This window comes from Panonychus citri, unplaced genomic scaffold, assembly GCF_014898815.1.
Source record: "Panonychus citri isolate SS breed McGregor unplaced genomic scaffold, ASM1489881v1 Contig00134, whole genome shotgun sequence".
NCBI classification, from domain to species: domain Eukaryota; kingdom Metazoa; phylum Arthropoda; class Arachnida; order Trombidiformes; family Tetranychidae; genus Panonychus; species Panonychus citri.
The window spans coordinates 3,653,133-3,670,549 of NW_026515539.1; the positions used below are offsets into that span (position 1 = coordinate 3,653,133).

Genomic DNA, 17,417 nt, shown 5'->3' on the forward strand with positions numbered 1-17,417 from the left:
ATAACCAACACTAGATGGCGACACTAAATTCGAACAAAAAAAAATTCTATTCTCTTTTAATTCCAATCATATGTTTGATGTAAAAGAAATGTAAACAATAATATTAATTGTGATTCCATTATTGTTTCTAATTAATTTTAATTGTTGTTCTTATTTTTTAATTATGGTCTTCAAGATTCCATTTAAACTTGTTACTCTTATTTGTATATTCTCTCTGTCGATATTGTGGTTGTATTTCCTTTCCATTAATGTACCTGCTCTTAATCAAAGGTAAATTGATTTCATTTTAATTTCTTTCTTAATCTGATTCTTAATTTGATTATCCATTTTGTTTTTTTTTATTTCCTTGATTGTCATTGTCTTTACAATTGGACAATTTATATATGTGTATTTTTGTAAGTGCTAGAATGATTTCTGTATAAATAGATATGTGAATATCTTTTGGTTTGATTTGGTAATTTGATTAATTCTTATTTAGTTTGTCTCGTTGTCTTTGTTAATGTAATTTTAAGTGTGAATTGTTTTGACTTATACAATTAATGTTTTTCTCTTTTCTGTGTGTTTTGATTTGTCAAAATGAGTTGATTACTGTTGTCAAATTAAACTATTAATATGTGTCCTTGTCATGAATATAAGGATATGTTTTTCCAAGTAAAATTTATATTCAAGCTAATACAGTGTATGGATTTAGGGTTTGATTGATGTAAAACCTTTTTCCAACTCAGTTAACTTGAATGTATAACTTTAAAAATGATAATAGAAAGAGAAAAGAATGAGAAAAGAAAAAAAAATATCATCATCATCAAGAAGCTTCTTCAATTTGATTCAACTAATTGACTGTTTTATTTGTGTAACAAATCAACTCAATGGTATAAACAATGTGATGGTAAAAAAATATAACTGTTATTGACAATAAGTGATTCTCAATCCATCCCAACAAAATCAAAGATGAAACATATAATATATTATATAATAGTGTTAATGTGAACTAATTTTTTCTTTTCTTTTCTATTTTTATGTATCCAAACAGGGAAACAGATCAACATGAGATGCAATCGAATCATCTAAAATTTCCCAGCAATTTAGAGGAATTACAAAAGGTCTCCCAAATACTAGAAGAGTATTTCCAGGATAATAAATCCTATGTATTACTATTATTTTCATCTGCATACCTTTTCAAGCAAACCTTTGCTATTCCGGGTTCAGTTTTTATGGTAAGTTGTAAACTCTCAGAATAAAATGTTCAAGTAATATAATGATTCCCTTGGTTACATTTTAGCCTTCATTAGATGAGCATATTCATTTTTGTTTAATTTTACTATTACACCGAAACAAACTTATCACTAAAAGTAATCAACCAGTATCAATTACCTAATCTATGGTAATTAAATTTAACCATTTAAAACTATTCCCTTTCTATGTCACAGCTGATTCATGTAAATCCTCAATGAGTAAATCTGCTTAACATATGATAATAATACTAATTGCAGCCCAAACCTAACCAATTGATAATTTGATAACAATTTAAAATTTTCAATTGATTAACACGATTACCAATGAATATGGATTAAGAAATCAGATATCATCAGGTATCTGAATTTATTCTCTCTCTCTCTCTCTGAATTTTCAATCGATCATCCAAAACAATCTTATAACGATCACATTTTAATCGTTACTTTAATCGAAGTGATTAAAATATATACATAATGTATATATAAGACGAATCCTTTGTTAACATAATCAACTCTCTCATGATTATCTCTAAAAATTGAAACTTCTCTTTGTCATGAGTCTTATATTATCTTTCCCCCCTCATCATTTTGTCTGAAATTGAAACTGAATCAATAACTACAATAAAAGATTCAGAAAAAAAGAAAGGTACAAAAAAGGATATTTATGGTTAACTTGAAACTCTCAAGAGGATTTATCAAAAGATTAAGAAGTAAATAGTGAAAATAAAATGAAGAAAAATCAAAGTATATCCAATGTTAAACTTTTCTCTTGAACCATAAGAATTAGGATGAGAATGAATAGACTCAACGATAAAATATATATATTCATATGAAAAATTCTCAGTTGAATAATATTCTTCATGATATTTCTACATATTATTTCTACAATATCATTTGATACTCTCTCCGTGATATTACCTATTTTCTATCTTGAGATTCTCTATCATCCGTTTCTTTACTTTTTTCGTTCAAAATGGTGAATTCTTGTTCTTTTCTCAGATTGATAGATTCTGAAAGAACCTCAAGAATATTCACCAAAATAACAAGAATCCTGTTCTTGTTAACGATACAAATAACAAGAAATTTTCATTCCTCTTCTTTGTTGCTCTTCTTATCCATCATCATCATCATCATGGTGGAAAAAGTAACAGAACAATAAGAAGATGATAAAGAAAATATTGGAACCAATTCAGAGTTTCAATGGATATTTTTGGATTATTTTCTCTATCATGTTTATCTAAATCAGAACTTTTTCCTCTTCTCTCTCTTCTTACTCTCCATCAAATGTTGTCATGAAAGTAACATTGAGCATCACCCTGCACAACTGAATATCACAATATCACAATACTCAACATCTTTAATCAACAATTATGCTCATTGATTCAGCAAATTGTGATTAATTTTGTTGAATCAATGAAACTTTCATCATCTTTATTATTATCATTTTCCTAGATTCAGATAAAAGCAATCAACTCATTCACTTTTACCTTTCTATTAGAATTCAAATTCAATTTGTTGTCGATGATTGTTGTCAATAATAATCAATCAATTTAAATTCATGATTAATTAATTTGATTTTTCAATCAACAATAAGATAACAGTGTTAACTCAATTATCGTACTCACAATTAACTAATAGGAAGTTTTTTTTATTATTTCTATTAGGTAAACTGTGAGAAATATTAACTTACAATCCCAACTAAATTATTCTGATTTATTAATATTAATAGTTGAACATGTAATATATATGATATGATTATAACAATCAATTTTATCCCATGTTGATTTAATATTAAGCCAAATTATTTATAAATGTTGATACTTAATACTATTGATAAAATGTATTTAATGTACATTTTTATTTTTTGATTGACACTATTAGTTGATTGATTTGAAATTTCATTGATTGTTTATCAGATTATTTTAGTCTCTGGTTACGAGGTCAACATAACTACAAACAATTGCTGATTACAATTATTATCATGATTAATTTTGATTGAAATGGTGACGTTGAGAAAAATACTATTAATAGTTAATAATGTCTACAGAAAACAATAAACAAACACCATCAACAGCAATCAATGAACAATTTCAATCACAATTAGTTGTAATTTTTCTCTCTCTCTCTCTCTCTCTCTCGTTTAACTCAATTTTCACAGTCAAAGTAATTGAACATTTCGATAAACAATCAACCTTGATTGTGAATAATAATGAAACTTTATAATAAGTATTTAAACATTTGATCAGTTCAATAGTTGTACTGAGTAATCAGAAATCATGATTTCATCGGAAAATGAACTTTCAATCAATTTTCTCCTTCTTATTCTCTATGGAAACTTATTACCAATTCAATTGTGATTCCAATTGATTGTAACTTTCTAATAGTTGATTGTTGTTTCCTTTTCACAATCACGATCACTTTTTTTCTTCTTCTTTCTTTTAAATCATTAACCATTTATTTAAATCAAACAAACTACAATTTATCTTGATTTAGATTAACATTATCACCTATCAATATTATTTACTTTTGTAAATACTATTTCCAAATTAACCATTTTCACAGATAATCTGATTGTTATAATCTTTCATTGCTGTTAACACTAATCATGGTTACCAAAAGTCATGATAATGTTCAGGGTGAAAACATGATAATCTAAAAGGTATCTGAAACTACTCAGTCAATCATCTTGAAAATATATCCAATTATTTTGTTCCTGAATAAACAATTTGTTTATAACTTTTAGTACATGTAAACTTAAATTGTCCAACATTAAATAGACTCTGAAACTTTATCAAGTCAAGAATCATCATGAAAACCCTGAACCTAAATTTTAAAAGACTTTAAAAGTTTATCTTATTTATTCATTGATTGATTTACCCTTAATTTAGAAATGATAACCCATCGTATCTAATATTTAGATTAACTTGATTTCTTGCTTAGTAATTAGCTGATTGTTTAGATTGTTATTTATATTATATTCATTCATTTTATCGTAAAATCAAATATGATTGAGACTTTTACTTTCTATGGTGAATGAATTAAGATGTTGATATTTTTCTTATTGAATTTATATGTAAATTAAACAGATCAAACAAATCATAAGGTTACAATGAATATAAATTAGTTATCTACATGATAACCTGAATGAAATGTTAATTCTGATTGCTTGCTATTAATATGATAACACAATATCAATCAATCGTATGATTTACATGAAAAAAAATTCCAAGTTAATTGTTACTGTTAAATCAAAATATTTAACATGAAAATTTATATTCAAATCTTAGTCTTGATGGTTGATTTGTTTGTAAACAGGTTAACCAACTTGACTCTTTGTGTTGTTGTTACTTAATTTTATCGATATTGATTTTCTTTCAGAATCTATTATCTGGAGCACTATTTGGATTACAAGCAGGATTCACAGTCGCTTGCCTCCTAACAGCAATCGGTGCAACTTTTTGTTACCTGTTATCAAACTTTTGTGGTAAATCTTGGATATCAAGGCGATTTGCTGGACAATTAACTGTACTTAGACGAAAAGTGGACGAAAATCGGTCCACATTAATTTATTATCTACTATTTTTACGATTATTCCCAATGACACCAAACTGGTTCCTCAATATTGCATCACCAATAATCGGAATACCTTTGCATCTTTTTTTCATCTCCGTTTTCATTGGTAAGTAATTAAAACTTCACCTAATCTTTCCCGTCTCAAGACTATTGATTATTCACAGATTGATAATCCCTAATAACTTACATGTATATTAATAGTAATTTTAATTGTTTATCAAGAGAGATAGTTATCGATAATAATATCAGGTGATAATTTACAATCACAGGTAAAAAGTATAGTATCAATTGCATTTTATTATTTAATTGGTCCCAAAGTTGATTCAGTGACAAAACAAAAGTAACAAAACATTTTGGTAAAAAAAATCATTGAAATTTATATCTTTTGACCTACAAAAAAATGCGTAAAATTTTTCCTTCACATTTCAGTTGATATTTATTAATATTATTACAATGTCCATTCTGTTTGTGGACAGTAGCCATTTTTACACTTGAATAACCAATTATTGTATTACTTTTGTGGAAAACGAAAAGTTATTACAATGAAATAACTGAATCTCCATGCACATGGTTATCCAAAAGTAGAGATAAAGTTGAGTATATATATTGATCATCACATTTATCCTGAGTACAATATTTAAGAGCTTCTCCAGAGCTGAGCTCATGAAATTGAATCTAAATCCTTTATTTCATGTCTTGGAGCCGAGGGAGAGAAAAAAAAATGAAATTATCTGATAAAACTCTGAACTACTGAATCTGAACACAAGGATATATGAACATGTTGTATCTAATCATATGATACATATAAGATGTTGAATTGAATTCATTTTTTTTTGAAAACAATTCCCCTTGACATTTAACTTTGATTATGAGACAAATGTGTTATTATTTTTGTGTTTACACTTCACCAAATTGATTGTTTATCATACTTTTAATTGTCAATATCATTCTGTTAATTGGAAATGTTATCATCATCATTTTGTCACAAATTAAGCTTCATAAATCAATCAAAATCACTTTGACTTTCTACTCGGTTAGTTATATTATAATAGTTGATTGTTATTTACGATTCCCCATCAGAGTCATTAATTGTAATCTTAATTGTCCCGTTAATTTCATCATACTTTTCATGGTGTCCTGATAATATCAATCGTTAACAACTATTGTAACAATTTAGTAGGAAAAGTCAACTATTAATCCGATAATGATGATTAATTGTTAACATTAAACGATAATGATAATTTCATATGACTTTTATATATTTCCTAAATTCACTTATTAACAATTAATTAACTTAATTTAGTTAAATAATTGTTTGCCTTTTCCCCGGCATTTCAAATCATTGTAACTAATTTAAATTTTCTCATCTTCTTAATCTAATTGATTAATTGTTTTAACTGTTAATCTTGGTCAATGATAAATTACTTTAATACATAATTAATATTGAATATATTAACCAACTTCATTAATTGTTAATATTGTTTTTATATATGAGTACCTTGTGATGATTAATGATTTACCTGTTCAAGAGTTAATTAAAAATGACATTTAAACCTTATTAATGGTGATGATTGAAACTACAAGATGAATGACACAAAAAAAATTAACAATTATGATTAAAGATTAATTAGATTAGTTAGTAATCTCAATCAGATAAAATCATATAAAGTGATGAATTATCCAAGTAAATTGAATGATCTTAATTCTTGATTGTAATGTAAATCACTCGATAAATATTTAATCAAATTCAAATGAATGATTATTCAGTTCATCAAAATGATAAAATATTAGGCGTTTTCATAATTTTAAGGATATTTACCCTGAGATAATATCATGAGAACAATGAATTTTATAATCATCATCACATTTACGATTACAGAACGATAAGTTCTACAAGGTCATTGAGGTCATTCAAATGCTATATATATTAAGAGGTTATTCCAATAACCACAAGAGATGCAAATTCAAATGATGTAACTGATACGAAAATTGATTTCTCAAGAAAATGTTTCCTAATGATAACCATCAAGTTCAATCAATGAATTAACATGTTAATGTAGAAAATGAATACTACCGAGTCGATCACCTTATTTTGTTTTCTATTTGTCAACAACTGAATCCATTTAATCCATCAAATACTTAGAACTATTCTAACGATAATGATAGTTATCTTTCCTTGGTGTTAACGTAATTTCTCAATAACCTTTATCCATGGTAACTCACAGAAAACAATATCAACTTGCAAGAATTGTAACATTGATTATCTCTTTTTTTTTCGTAACCCGAACAGATAACATGACAGTTCTTGATAAAATCTTTCCGGAAAATTGTTCCTCCACTGAAACATGACAATTTTTTTTTCTTTCATAAGATTTTCAGCTGATGAAAATTTACAAATTTCTAACTTTTGATTATCTCTAAATAATCATCCATCACCAAACTGAATCAATTTGTCATCCATGTTAATTATTAACACAAATCAATTCAATTCAATAATATCGTTGTTTTAACCTCAATTTGATTTCTCAAATTCAATCTATTAATATTTGTATTAATAGATTGAATAACTGATGATTTAGTTTTGTTTAATTTAATCATGTTCATTTGATTGACCAGTAAAATTATTATTATTATAGATTGAACTTGATCTAATGTGTGATGACCATTGAAGTTGTGACGAGTGGGAATTTCAATAATCCACAGAACATATGAAATCCGAGAAAGATAGTCAAGGTTATCTTTTGAATTTAATAATAAGAATTGGTGTGTATCATATTGTCAAAATTTTGTCCAAGGATGAAGATGGATCGGTCAAGAGTGGAAAAAGATGAGAATGAAAAAGATAATGAAAGAAGAAGAAAAAAAAAATATCCCATAAGTGTGACCTTTTCCAGTCGATTCTTGAACTTATCAAAAGACTATTGTTGACATTTTGACGTTTCTCTGGATTTTATCAGTATATTAAATGGTCCCTTCTATTTGTTTATCATCAACTTGACCAACCTCAAGATATTAATTGACCAGAAATTTACTCGATGATAAGTTTTTACTAATTTTACACTCACTTTAATCAACCTGAATAGTTAAATATTATTTCATCACTTATAAGGTATGACCGGTAAAGAATGGAAGTAAACTTTGGAATCTAATAATTAATTAATGAAATTGGTTCTGAAAATGATTTTTTTCTGAAAGACTTATTGAGTTACTAGAAGTCGAGTATAAGGTAAAAAAGATCGATTTAAGCAAAAGCCCGTCGTCCAGATCACTTCGATCAAATTACGATCGAAAATTTCGAGTAATTTTTTTAAATTTAATTAAGCTAATTTGATAGTCCAGACTAATTTTTTTCTAGTAGAATCATAATCAGCACAATTTAAGCTTCACATTGATATGAAATTTTGACGTATTTAGATAACAATTAACTAATTAGGACAATTTTATTTAATTTAGATTGGTAAAATCGAGTATTTTTATTAAATTCGCGCGACAATTTAAACAGTATTATTAACTTTTTAACTATTTGAGATAATATGAAAATTTTTTTGGTATTATTCGATGTAGAGTAATAATTTATTGTGATTTTGAGAATAAAAATGTGAAAAAATTTCGCGGTTCCGACGAATTTGAGAAAAAATGACGCAATATCCGGTTCGAACTTTTTTCGAATTTTGGACTAATGAAAATAATTTTTTTCTTCTGAAAACACTCTGACATATTGAAACAACATTCATAAATATCTCTAAACTAGAATTTTCATCATTGACTCTGTTTTCTTGAAGAATTAGATTTTTACCTAACGTTACCTCTATAAAATTACACTATTTTCTTTTGGTACATATTCTAAAAATCTGATTTTTCATAACTTTACATGATCGAATTAGCTCGCAAAATATATTGAATTGAAGGTAAAAAACTGCTCATTAATAATATACTAATTTCGAGAAAATAAATTCAAACCCAGAATAACCATGAAAGTTTGAATATACTACTTCCATTCTTTACCGGTCATACCTTATTATATCATCAACCAAAAGAGTGATAATATTTTCTTGAGATAATATTTGAAAAATTTTCATTTACTTGATTAGATTGAAATTCTGTTGGTACTCATGATATATTTTTCTGAATAGATTCTGAACCAAATACATATATAGATTAAATTATATTATGGTCACTCCACGAATGACCAACGATTATCTTTATCAACTCTATTTGTGTGATGAAACTTGTTAATCAAGATTAGCTAACTCATTCTTAAGACTCTATTACCTTTGCTCATTTTATTCCTATGCTGTTTTCTGTTATTAGAACTCTCATCATCATCACCATGATCCTACGATAGAATGAGAAACGAAAAATTTTCAGGATTATAACTGATTCCCATTAACAGAATGAAATTTACTCAAGTAATTAGTAAATGAATCGACTACGCAGATACATTGAGTTGCTGGCCTTTAATAAACCAACATTTACTTTCGATAAAAGTTCTGATCACATTTGCTAAATCATCGACTATTAGGTTCCAACAGATCAACTATTGACTTTTCATATTAATATTATTATTTTCTTTCAATATTATTAGCTATATTGATTTGAAAGAATATAATTTTTCGCTTTCCATGTTGATGAAAAACCAGAGTAAAAAGTTTCCCAGAACTTTTGATTACTCGTAATAAAAGTTTCATATCAACTACCATGATTATGATGGAATTGGTGTAACGTGACAATCATGATGGAAAGGAAAAGATTATATCATTAAAAGATGAGATCTTATTGAAACAATCAAACAAATTATCATGTTAACCGTTGATTCTGTTGATTTTTATCATTAAGTTAATTATCTGATGATAACTTTCAGCATCAATTGTTAATAGATAATTAATTCACTTAATTGTTAGAACCTTATGTAGTAAATTTATTACTGTTATTAATTTTTCTTTAATAATTGTTTTCATCAATGAAAATCTTACCTCTCTCTCTCTCTAGATGGAAATTCCCTAAGAGATCATGAATCTCAATTGGAAAATTCATTTTGAATAAGAAACAAACAGAGACTGAAAATGTTACGAAAACTGTAAATAAAATATAATCTGTTACTCAGTTTATTTTAATAATCATGATATTACTCATTATCTATATCAGAATAATAATTTTCATTCTCTTGGGCTATTGTTTTTTTTACTTCTATTATTTAAATAGTAACATACTTAACCATTTCAATTCCCTTTTGTATCAATTCATTTAATTCTTGTATATTCATGGTTCCTATTTCCACCTTTCTTTTATTTTGTGTACCTTTCTGCTCATCTTCATGCTACTGACAATTTTTCTTTACTTTTTTGTTTGACAAAATCAAGAAAAGCTCAGAGCTTCATGGTTTTCATGATAGTCTTGTTACATGGTTACACTATTTCACATGGAAAGCAAACTAATTAACTTGATTTATTGAAGGAAAAGCGAAACTCTCTCTCTCTCTCTCCATCCTTGGTGAATGTTTTCACCAATGTCTTCACAATTGTCTTTTCTAGGTAAGTGATTGTTGAGAATGCTGAGAAAAATTCTGGAGAATAATTCTGAGCCGGAAGATTCTCAAGATGCTATGGATAAGAATATGATCATTATCTGAGTTTTCACTATAAGAAACTATGGATAACACTAATTTTTCATTCAGTTCTATCCTTACAATATCTTATGAGTTTTTTTCGCTTCCTCTCAGCAATTAATTAGCAATTATGCTCACAAGTGATGTTGACAATTAACCAACCAACAGAGTTGATCATGAAGATCAACTATCTAATTTCTCATCTTTAATTTTGTAATTAGCTAACAGTAAATTATCATCAATAGCAGATTAAATCATTAATATAATATTAAAGTGAAGAAATTAATTTCTAATGAATTCATTTTAAGATTCTAGATTAATTAATACACCCAAGCAACAGGTATCTTTGAATTTCCTTCAAACGAGTCACAGTCTCTGATTAATTTGCTTATCTTATTTTTATCCACCATGAAGGTAAAAGTTCATTCAAGTTTGAAATCTCATGATATTCATATCGTTATTTCATCATAGACGATGAATCAAATTGTTCAGATAAATCGGAAAATCCGATAACTATTGATAATTGCTAACATAATATGAGATTGGAAATCTGAAAAGATTAATTTTGAAAGTTTCATTTTTTTTGTTGGGTGAAAATTTGAAAAAAAATACCATGGAACCATTTAAATCAATTCGTGACTGAAGCTACATGTATAATAACAACAATCAAATTGTCATCCCCATTATCATCAACATCACCATGATATTATCTCATGATATTTCATGAAAAACTAACTGAATTTCATTGAAGTTAAGTAACTCTTGCCTGAATTTCATGATGAAAATCAGGATACTCAATTTTTTTTAATCTTCATTGAGGTTGAACATGTAAACTCACTAACATGTTCCATATTTTCACTCTGAATTACACCAAGTTTTTCAGGGTAAATTTTGTTACAGAGTAACTTAAGTTACGAAATTTAGATTACATTTTGTATTAATATCCTATTCAACACAGAATATTTCATATTTTCTTTTCCCCCTGAAATTAATGTATTTTGGGCATTTTCTACGCCCATGGTAAACCTCAACATCAGCACCAATGTTCAGTAAAAATTACACCAAATATTGATTCATTTTCTCTTGTAAAATATCATGAAACGCTGGAGACAGTAAATTCACTTCTTCCCCTGAAAACTTTCCCATGATTACAAATTTCATTACCATTATTTTTGAAAATTTCCTCAATTATCATGAGTTAAATTTCTGGTAAAAATGATTTTCATCTTCCAATGTAAATGTTAGTTTTTCTGTTCCACTGGACTTGATATACCTTTACATACTCTCTTGCTGATTAAATTATTTATCGTAATGTTAACCTTTACAATGAATAATTTAAACATTTTCATGATAATTTTTTGATGTTTTTTTGTTTACAATTTAAATTATCATTATAATGATTATCATGAATTGAACTTATCATAAAAACCATTGAGTTTAGTTTTACAGAATGTGACTTGATACTGTTGGTTCAATGATCGCTATGAATTTCAATTATCATTGGAAATTGATTATTTTTTTTCATAATCTGATTCAATTTACATGGTACTTTTTATTTATTAGCTTGAGAAACAAGATTCAATTGTATCAATATTATATTGATTGTCTATGAGTCTTATTTAAAATTCATCCTGTGATTCTGTTGATTTAACTTTTGTATCAGAATTGTTAATTTGAATGCTCATTTTTTTGTTCTCATCCTGATGATAATTCAGGATTATCTCAATTTATTCAAACACTATTATCATGAAACTATGATTATCTTCATTTGTAAATGGTGATCCTTTATTGTTTATAAATTGTTACTTATTAATAGTTAATAAGCCATTAGATTGATGATATAAACGGATTATCATGATGAGGCTTGAATAAATCGTCACTGGGATAATTTGGTGATGCTAATTAGGGTCAATAGGTGAGCTTAAGATTATCAAGATTATTCCTGATTTAATTTAGGAATATTCAATTATCAGCTTGAATCTATTTGAGTCTAGTGAACATGATGAGTTACAATTAAACTTTTACATTAAAAGGATTTGATAAAAATTAACTAATTGTCATGATCAGTTTAAATTATGCCAAAAATTAATTCAATGCTATTTTTGTCATGATAATTTCCCATCATTCATTTGAATCTCTGCATGAAACTCAGAGATTCATATATTTTAATTTCATAGCATTTTATTGAATTGTCATATTAAACATGATATTCATTATTATTTTCATGATAATTATAAACAAAATCTTAAAAACTTTTATGAAAAAAAATAAGTTCTAATTTCAATTCGACTATGAGCATTTTTTCATGGTCTTTCTCACCATGAGAGTTTTTTATTTGGAAATAAAATGATGAAAGTTTCAGAATATTAATAGTTACCAATAGAGATTAGTTCTGATTCTGAGTTATTTCGTTGATATAAGATTCAATAAGTATTCAGAAGGATCGGATTCTTATGGTAAAAATACTCTAAATCTTGTAATTAGATAGATATGAATGTATATAAGTTTCATTTTCCCCATCATGAGATAACATGAGTTTTGAATGAAACTGAAACCTGAATAATCAGAATTTAAGGTTAAATTTAACAAATAATAGTTGAATAAAAGATAAATGAAATTCAATGAAATAAGATTCATTGTCATGGTTAATGAAATGAATCTATCCTCAGTTATCATGGTGCTATTATCATTTTAACTTCATGTAAATATGAAAATAATCATGATAATAATCCTGGAAATTGAATATCTTATCAGATTCACTTGTGGAAATTGAGGAAAAAAAGTTCTGTGGAAATTATCAGTTCAATTTACATTTCATTAAATCATTTTCATTGAAACTTTTTCTTCCTCAATTCCATTCATGATTTTCTTTGAAATAATATCAGTTCTGTATGAATTTTCCTTGATAACTATTAGATTCTGATTAACTTCACTGTCTCGAAATTTTATTCAATTATTTTCACTTTCAGTTCCAACTGAATCTTTTTCTTCATGCAAAAATCATCTATTGATATTAATTGTTTTATCAATCCAATTGTCAGTCGGTGCGATTATCATAATTGCGATTAAATTGATTTTCTTTTGAATCCTAAAACTGTGACTGTTTGAAAATCATGAAGATGATCAATTGGAAACAAACATATTCTCAGGATAACGATTCTACGATTCGAGAAAAATTCTTGTGCTGATCTGAAAAACCATCGTTATGATGGCTCGAAGTTATTTAATCTACTCAGGGCGAGTACAGATTAATCTGGGTCATGGTATTAATACTCAAATAAATTAGGAACTAAGAGAGACGCTTATAGAGATACTTTTCCTGAATCAGGTAGATTGAGTTCTAATGTTATGGATAACTTTCTCAATTGAGATTAATTCGCAATTTAATTTTCTACATGGAAAAAAGGTTGAGACCCTGACAGGTTGACCAAAGGGCATAATCACTGAATCTATTTACTTTCATGGAAACAATTGAATTCCCATGATGATGAAACTTTGACAATTCAGATTCATATATTGTAACCATCTTCATGGTTCAACTTGATATTCTGAACTCAAATGAAAAAGCTCATACAAATAAGCGAGAAGAAAAAGTTTTCCAAGATGAACATTAATCTGGAAACTCGACTAGAAATTCAAATTATTCAGAGTTTCGTGATTCAGCTTTGGTTCAGATTCACTCTTTGCGCAACTTTCCTCGAACATGTAAATTTTTCTCATTTTTTTGCCCTTCCACCCTCGAGTTATTATCATTAAAATAACTTATTGAGCTCATGAAATAGATTAATTAGGTTTTATTAATGAGAAATTCAAAGGTTACCCTGAAAAAAACAAGAAAACATGAAAAAAAAATAAATGACACATCGAATCAGTTTCACTTCTTATTTTCAGTTCATTTAAGCTCAATGCTGAAGATCATTGAACTGAATAAAAGTAATCTTCATCTCATCTTGATATCAGAATTTTTTTTTCTATCATGATAATAGATTGAATATTCATTCGGATACCATGTTTCTTATGAATTCCCTGATTCTTATATGAATGTTGTTTTTTAGCTCTTTCCTTAAGTGTACATAAGATAATCATCTATTCACCAATCAGCCAATTATCATGAATATTGTTCACATTCAAGTAGATGATAACATGATATTCAAACATGATGATGATTCAATCATGATAATCATTCAATCAGCAAGTATATCAGAATGATAATAATGAGGTAGGAAAAACAATTCAATTATTAGATATCATATTAAAAGTTTTCTCTCTCTCTCTCTCTCTTTCTTTCTTTCTCTTTCTCTCTCTCTTTTCCTCTGTGATTTGATAAAATGCAATCTGATTACTTTCAGGGTAGATTCAGTTTCAGATTAAACCAAAAAGATAAACTGTTTTCTTTCATTTTCACCATTGAATCTGAATTCTTATTAACAATTGGGATAATAATAGATAGTCAGATAATCAATAAAACACATTAGCACTTTGTTTTCAACAGAAGATGATGAATTTTGTATTCTCTGATTATCAGAATAGCAATCAATTAGATAAGTCTATTGAAATCGTAAACTTTATTTGTTCAATACGATAAACAGTAAACTGAGCCACTGAAATTTTGATATTGTCGCTGAATTTTATGTGTCTCGGTGGTAGAAATTTCAGAATTCCCAGTTTCTTTATAGTTGAAACTCATTTGGTAAGAGAAACAGGTCACTCAAATTTTTCATCTTCTCTTCAGATTTATGATAAAAGTTCAATTTTCTCACTCTAACAAGGATCAACCATTTAGTTTCTATCAAAATAAAGATTCAAGTTTTCATTGTGAATAAGATTTAGCATGAGAATATCAATTCTTTTGGAACTTGCAATAAGTTCCATTACAATGTATTCACATGTTTTTAATTCTTTTTTGAATTATCAAAAAATTTGAAATTTTACCTGATGAATCTTGAATGATGGAATACAAGGTAGAAACATGGAAATGATAGAGAGTGGGAGGTGGATTGATTATGTAATTCTCGAAGGTGGAAAATGAGTGTGGGTGAGATGAGAAGTGAAGATGGATGAACAAGTCACGGCACATGGAAAAGTTCATGGAACCAGAAAAAAATCGTACAAATGAAAAAAAAACTCCCATGAATATACTCTGATTTTTTTCACCATAAGTTATCTTATATCATCAATTTCATCTAAAATATCATCATTATTATCATGATGAAGATAATATTTACTACTATTAGTTGATACAAACCCAGAAAAGGTGATAACTGAAATAAATTATCTCTATTATCATCTTCATTGTGGAATCGTCGAGGATAAATAATACATAAACAAAACTTTTCTCTCTCTCTAATTCTGATCTCCATGAATCAGTGATCAGTTTCATGGAGTCGACAATAGTTCACTACAAAACTTACCTGGTACACCTCATGAAAATCTTGAAATGATTATCAATATTAGTAAATTTCTCTGTCCATCTTTTGTTAGTTTTCTCAGAATGAGAATCGCAACTGAACAGCTTCAGGATAATATCAAATAATGATTACAATTGATAGACCAGAATAAACAATCAACTTGTGAGTTTTGTTACAATTTACTTGATCATCAAGATTGACTTTAGTCAATGTGTTGATATTGACAGTGTTTATATATTTTTTTTATATCTACAATTAGGTAATTCATGATTCTCAGGTCATTAACATGATGGTTAATATGATTTCACCTTTTGGTGAATAAATGATTCCTAATAAGCACCAAGACTGAGACTTGCTCAGAATACAAGATATTTACAGTTAGAAAAACAAAGATAATCTAAGGAAAATGTTAATTCTTAACTAAATCAACTTCTTTTACCAATAAAACAATCCCTTTTATTTAATTACAAATAGAAACAATTAACAATCTAAAATGTACTTAATCTAGTTAAATGGAGTTACAATAATTAAACTAATCCAATTCCAACTCATTAAATCAAAAGAGTCAAATAATTAGATCAACAGTTTTTTACTTGGTAATTGTAACCATTTTTTAAATGATAAGATTGGAGACAAAATTTTCACTCCGACTATTAGATTATCAATTTTTTTCTGTGAATTTTCATCATTTATTATAATAAGCAAATGTTATATTGTAACAATTAATTAAATCATCAAAACTAATAACTTGATCTAATTTACTTTTCAGGTTTAATGCCTTACAATTTCATATGTGTTCAAACTGGATGTTTACTGTCAACACTAAAATCAATGGATGATGTTTTTACTCCGAGCACAATATTAACCTTAATGGGAATTGCATTTGTTGCCTTAATTCCTGGTTTAATTAGTCGTCGGTTAATCAAATCAGAGAGCAATTTAAAACAACCTGATAAAGTTCAGAAAAGTACATCAACCAACCCATTGATTACCAGTTAAATATAACAATTAAAGTGGAAAACAGCAACAATCAAATCAAATATTAACCAAGATAATTGGAGCAATATAATAATTGAAAACAATGACAACAAATTTTAAGTGATGATAATACTTAAATATTCAATACCAAAGATTTAATAATCATATCAAGGTAACATTTATCACTGAATTTAATAATATGTAATGAATATTTTATTCATTTATCACCTAAATCATCATGATATTCATGTAATATTTTATATAAATACAAGTTATTGGAAACAGTTCAACTTGTTAACCTAGAAATTTGTGATTACCTGGATTATTAAAATATCAGGTAAAAATATTAATGCAATTTTTTTCTGTATTTAAATGAACATCAGCTTTTGTTCAGATAATTCATGAAGAACAATAAAAAAAGGCAATTTTCATGAATAATATTCAGATCAACTTCCATGATGATGATGATCAAATTAATTAGATATTTAGATTATTCTGATTCGTTGATTCTATTCTTGGTGTTTTTATTTCAGTGCGATAAATACTGATGACAACTGATTCCTTTTGTTTATCATGATTGAAATGATGAGTTTAATTAGCTAATTAACAAGAAATAGAGAT

The 17,417-nt window shown here is 27.1% G+C and overlaps 1 protein-coding gene across 1 annotated transcript; it reads left to right on the plus strand.

Moving 5' to 3' along the window:
- Positions 1 to 51: 51 nt before the first annotated feature.
- Positions 52 to 17,094, plus strand: LOC128391621 (transmembrane protein 41A-like). The gene is made up of 4 exons (XM_053351536.1): positions 52 to 270; positions 1,031 to 1,214; positions 4,611 to 4,911; positions 16,588 to 17,094. Exons 1-4 carry the CDS (start codon positions 164 to 166, stop codon positions 16,815 to 16,817), a joined length of 822 nt encoding a protein of 273 aa, XP_053207511.1. The 5' UTR covers positions 52 to 163; the 3' UTR covers positions 16,818 to 17,094.
- The last annotated feature ends 323 nt before the right edge of the window (positions 17,095 to 17,417 follow it).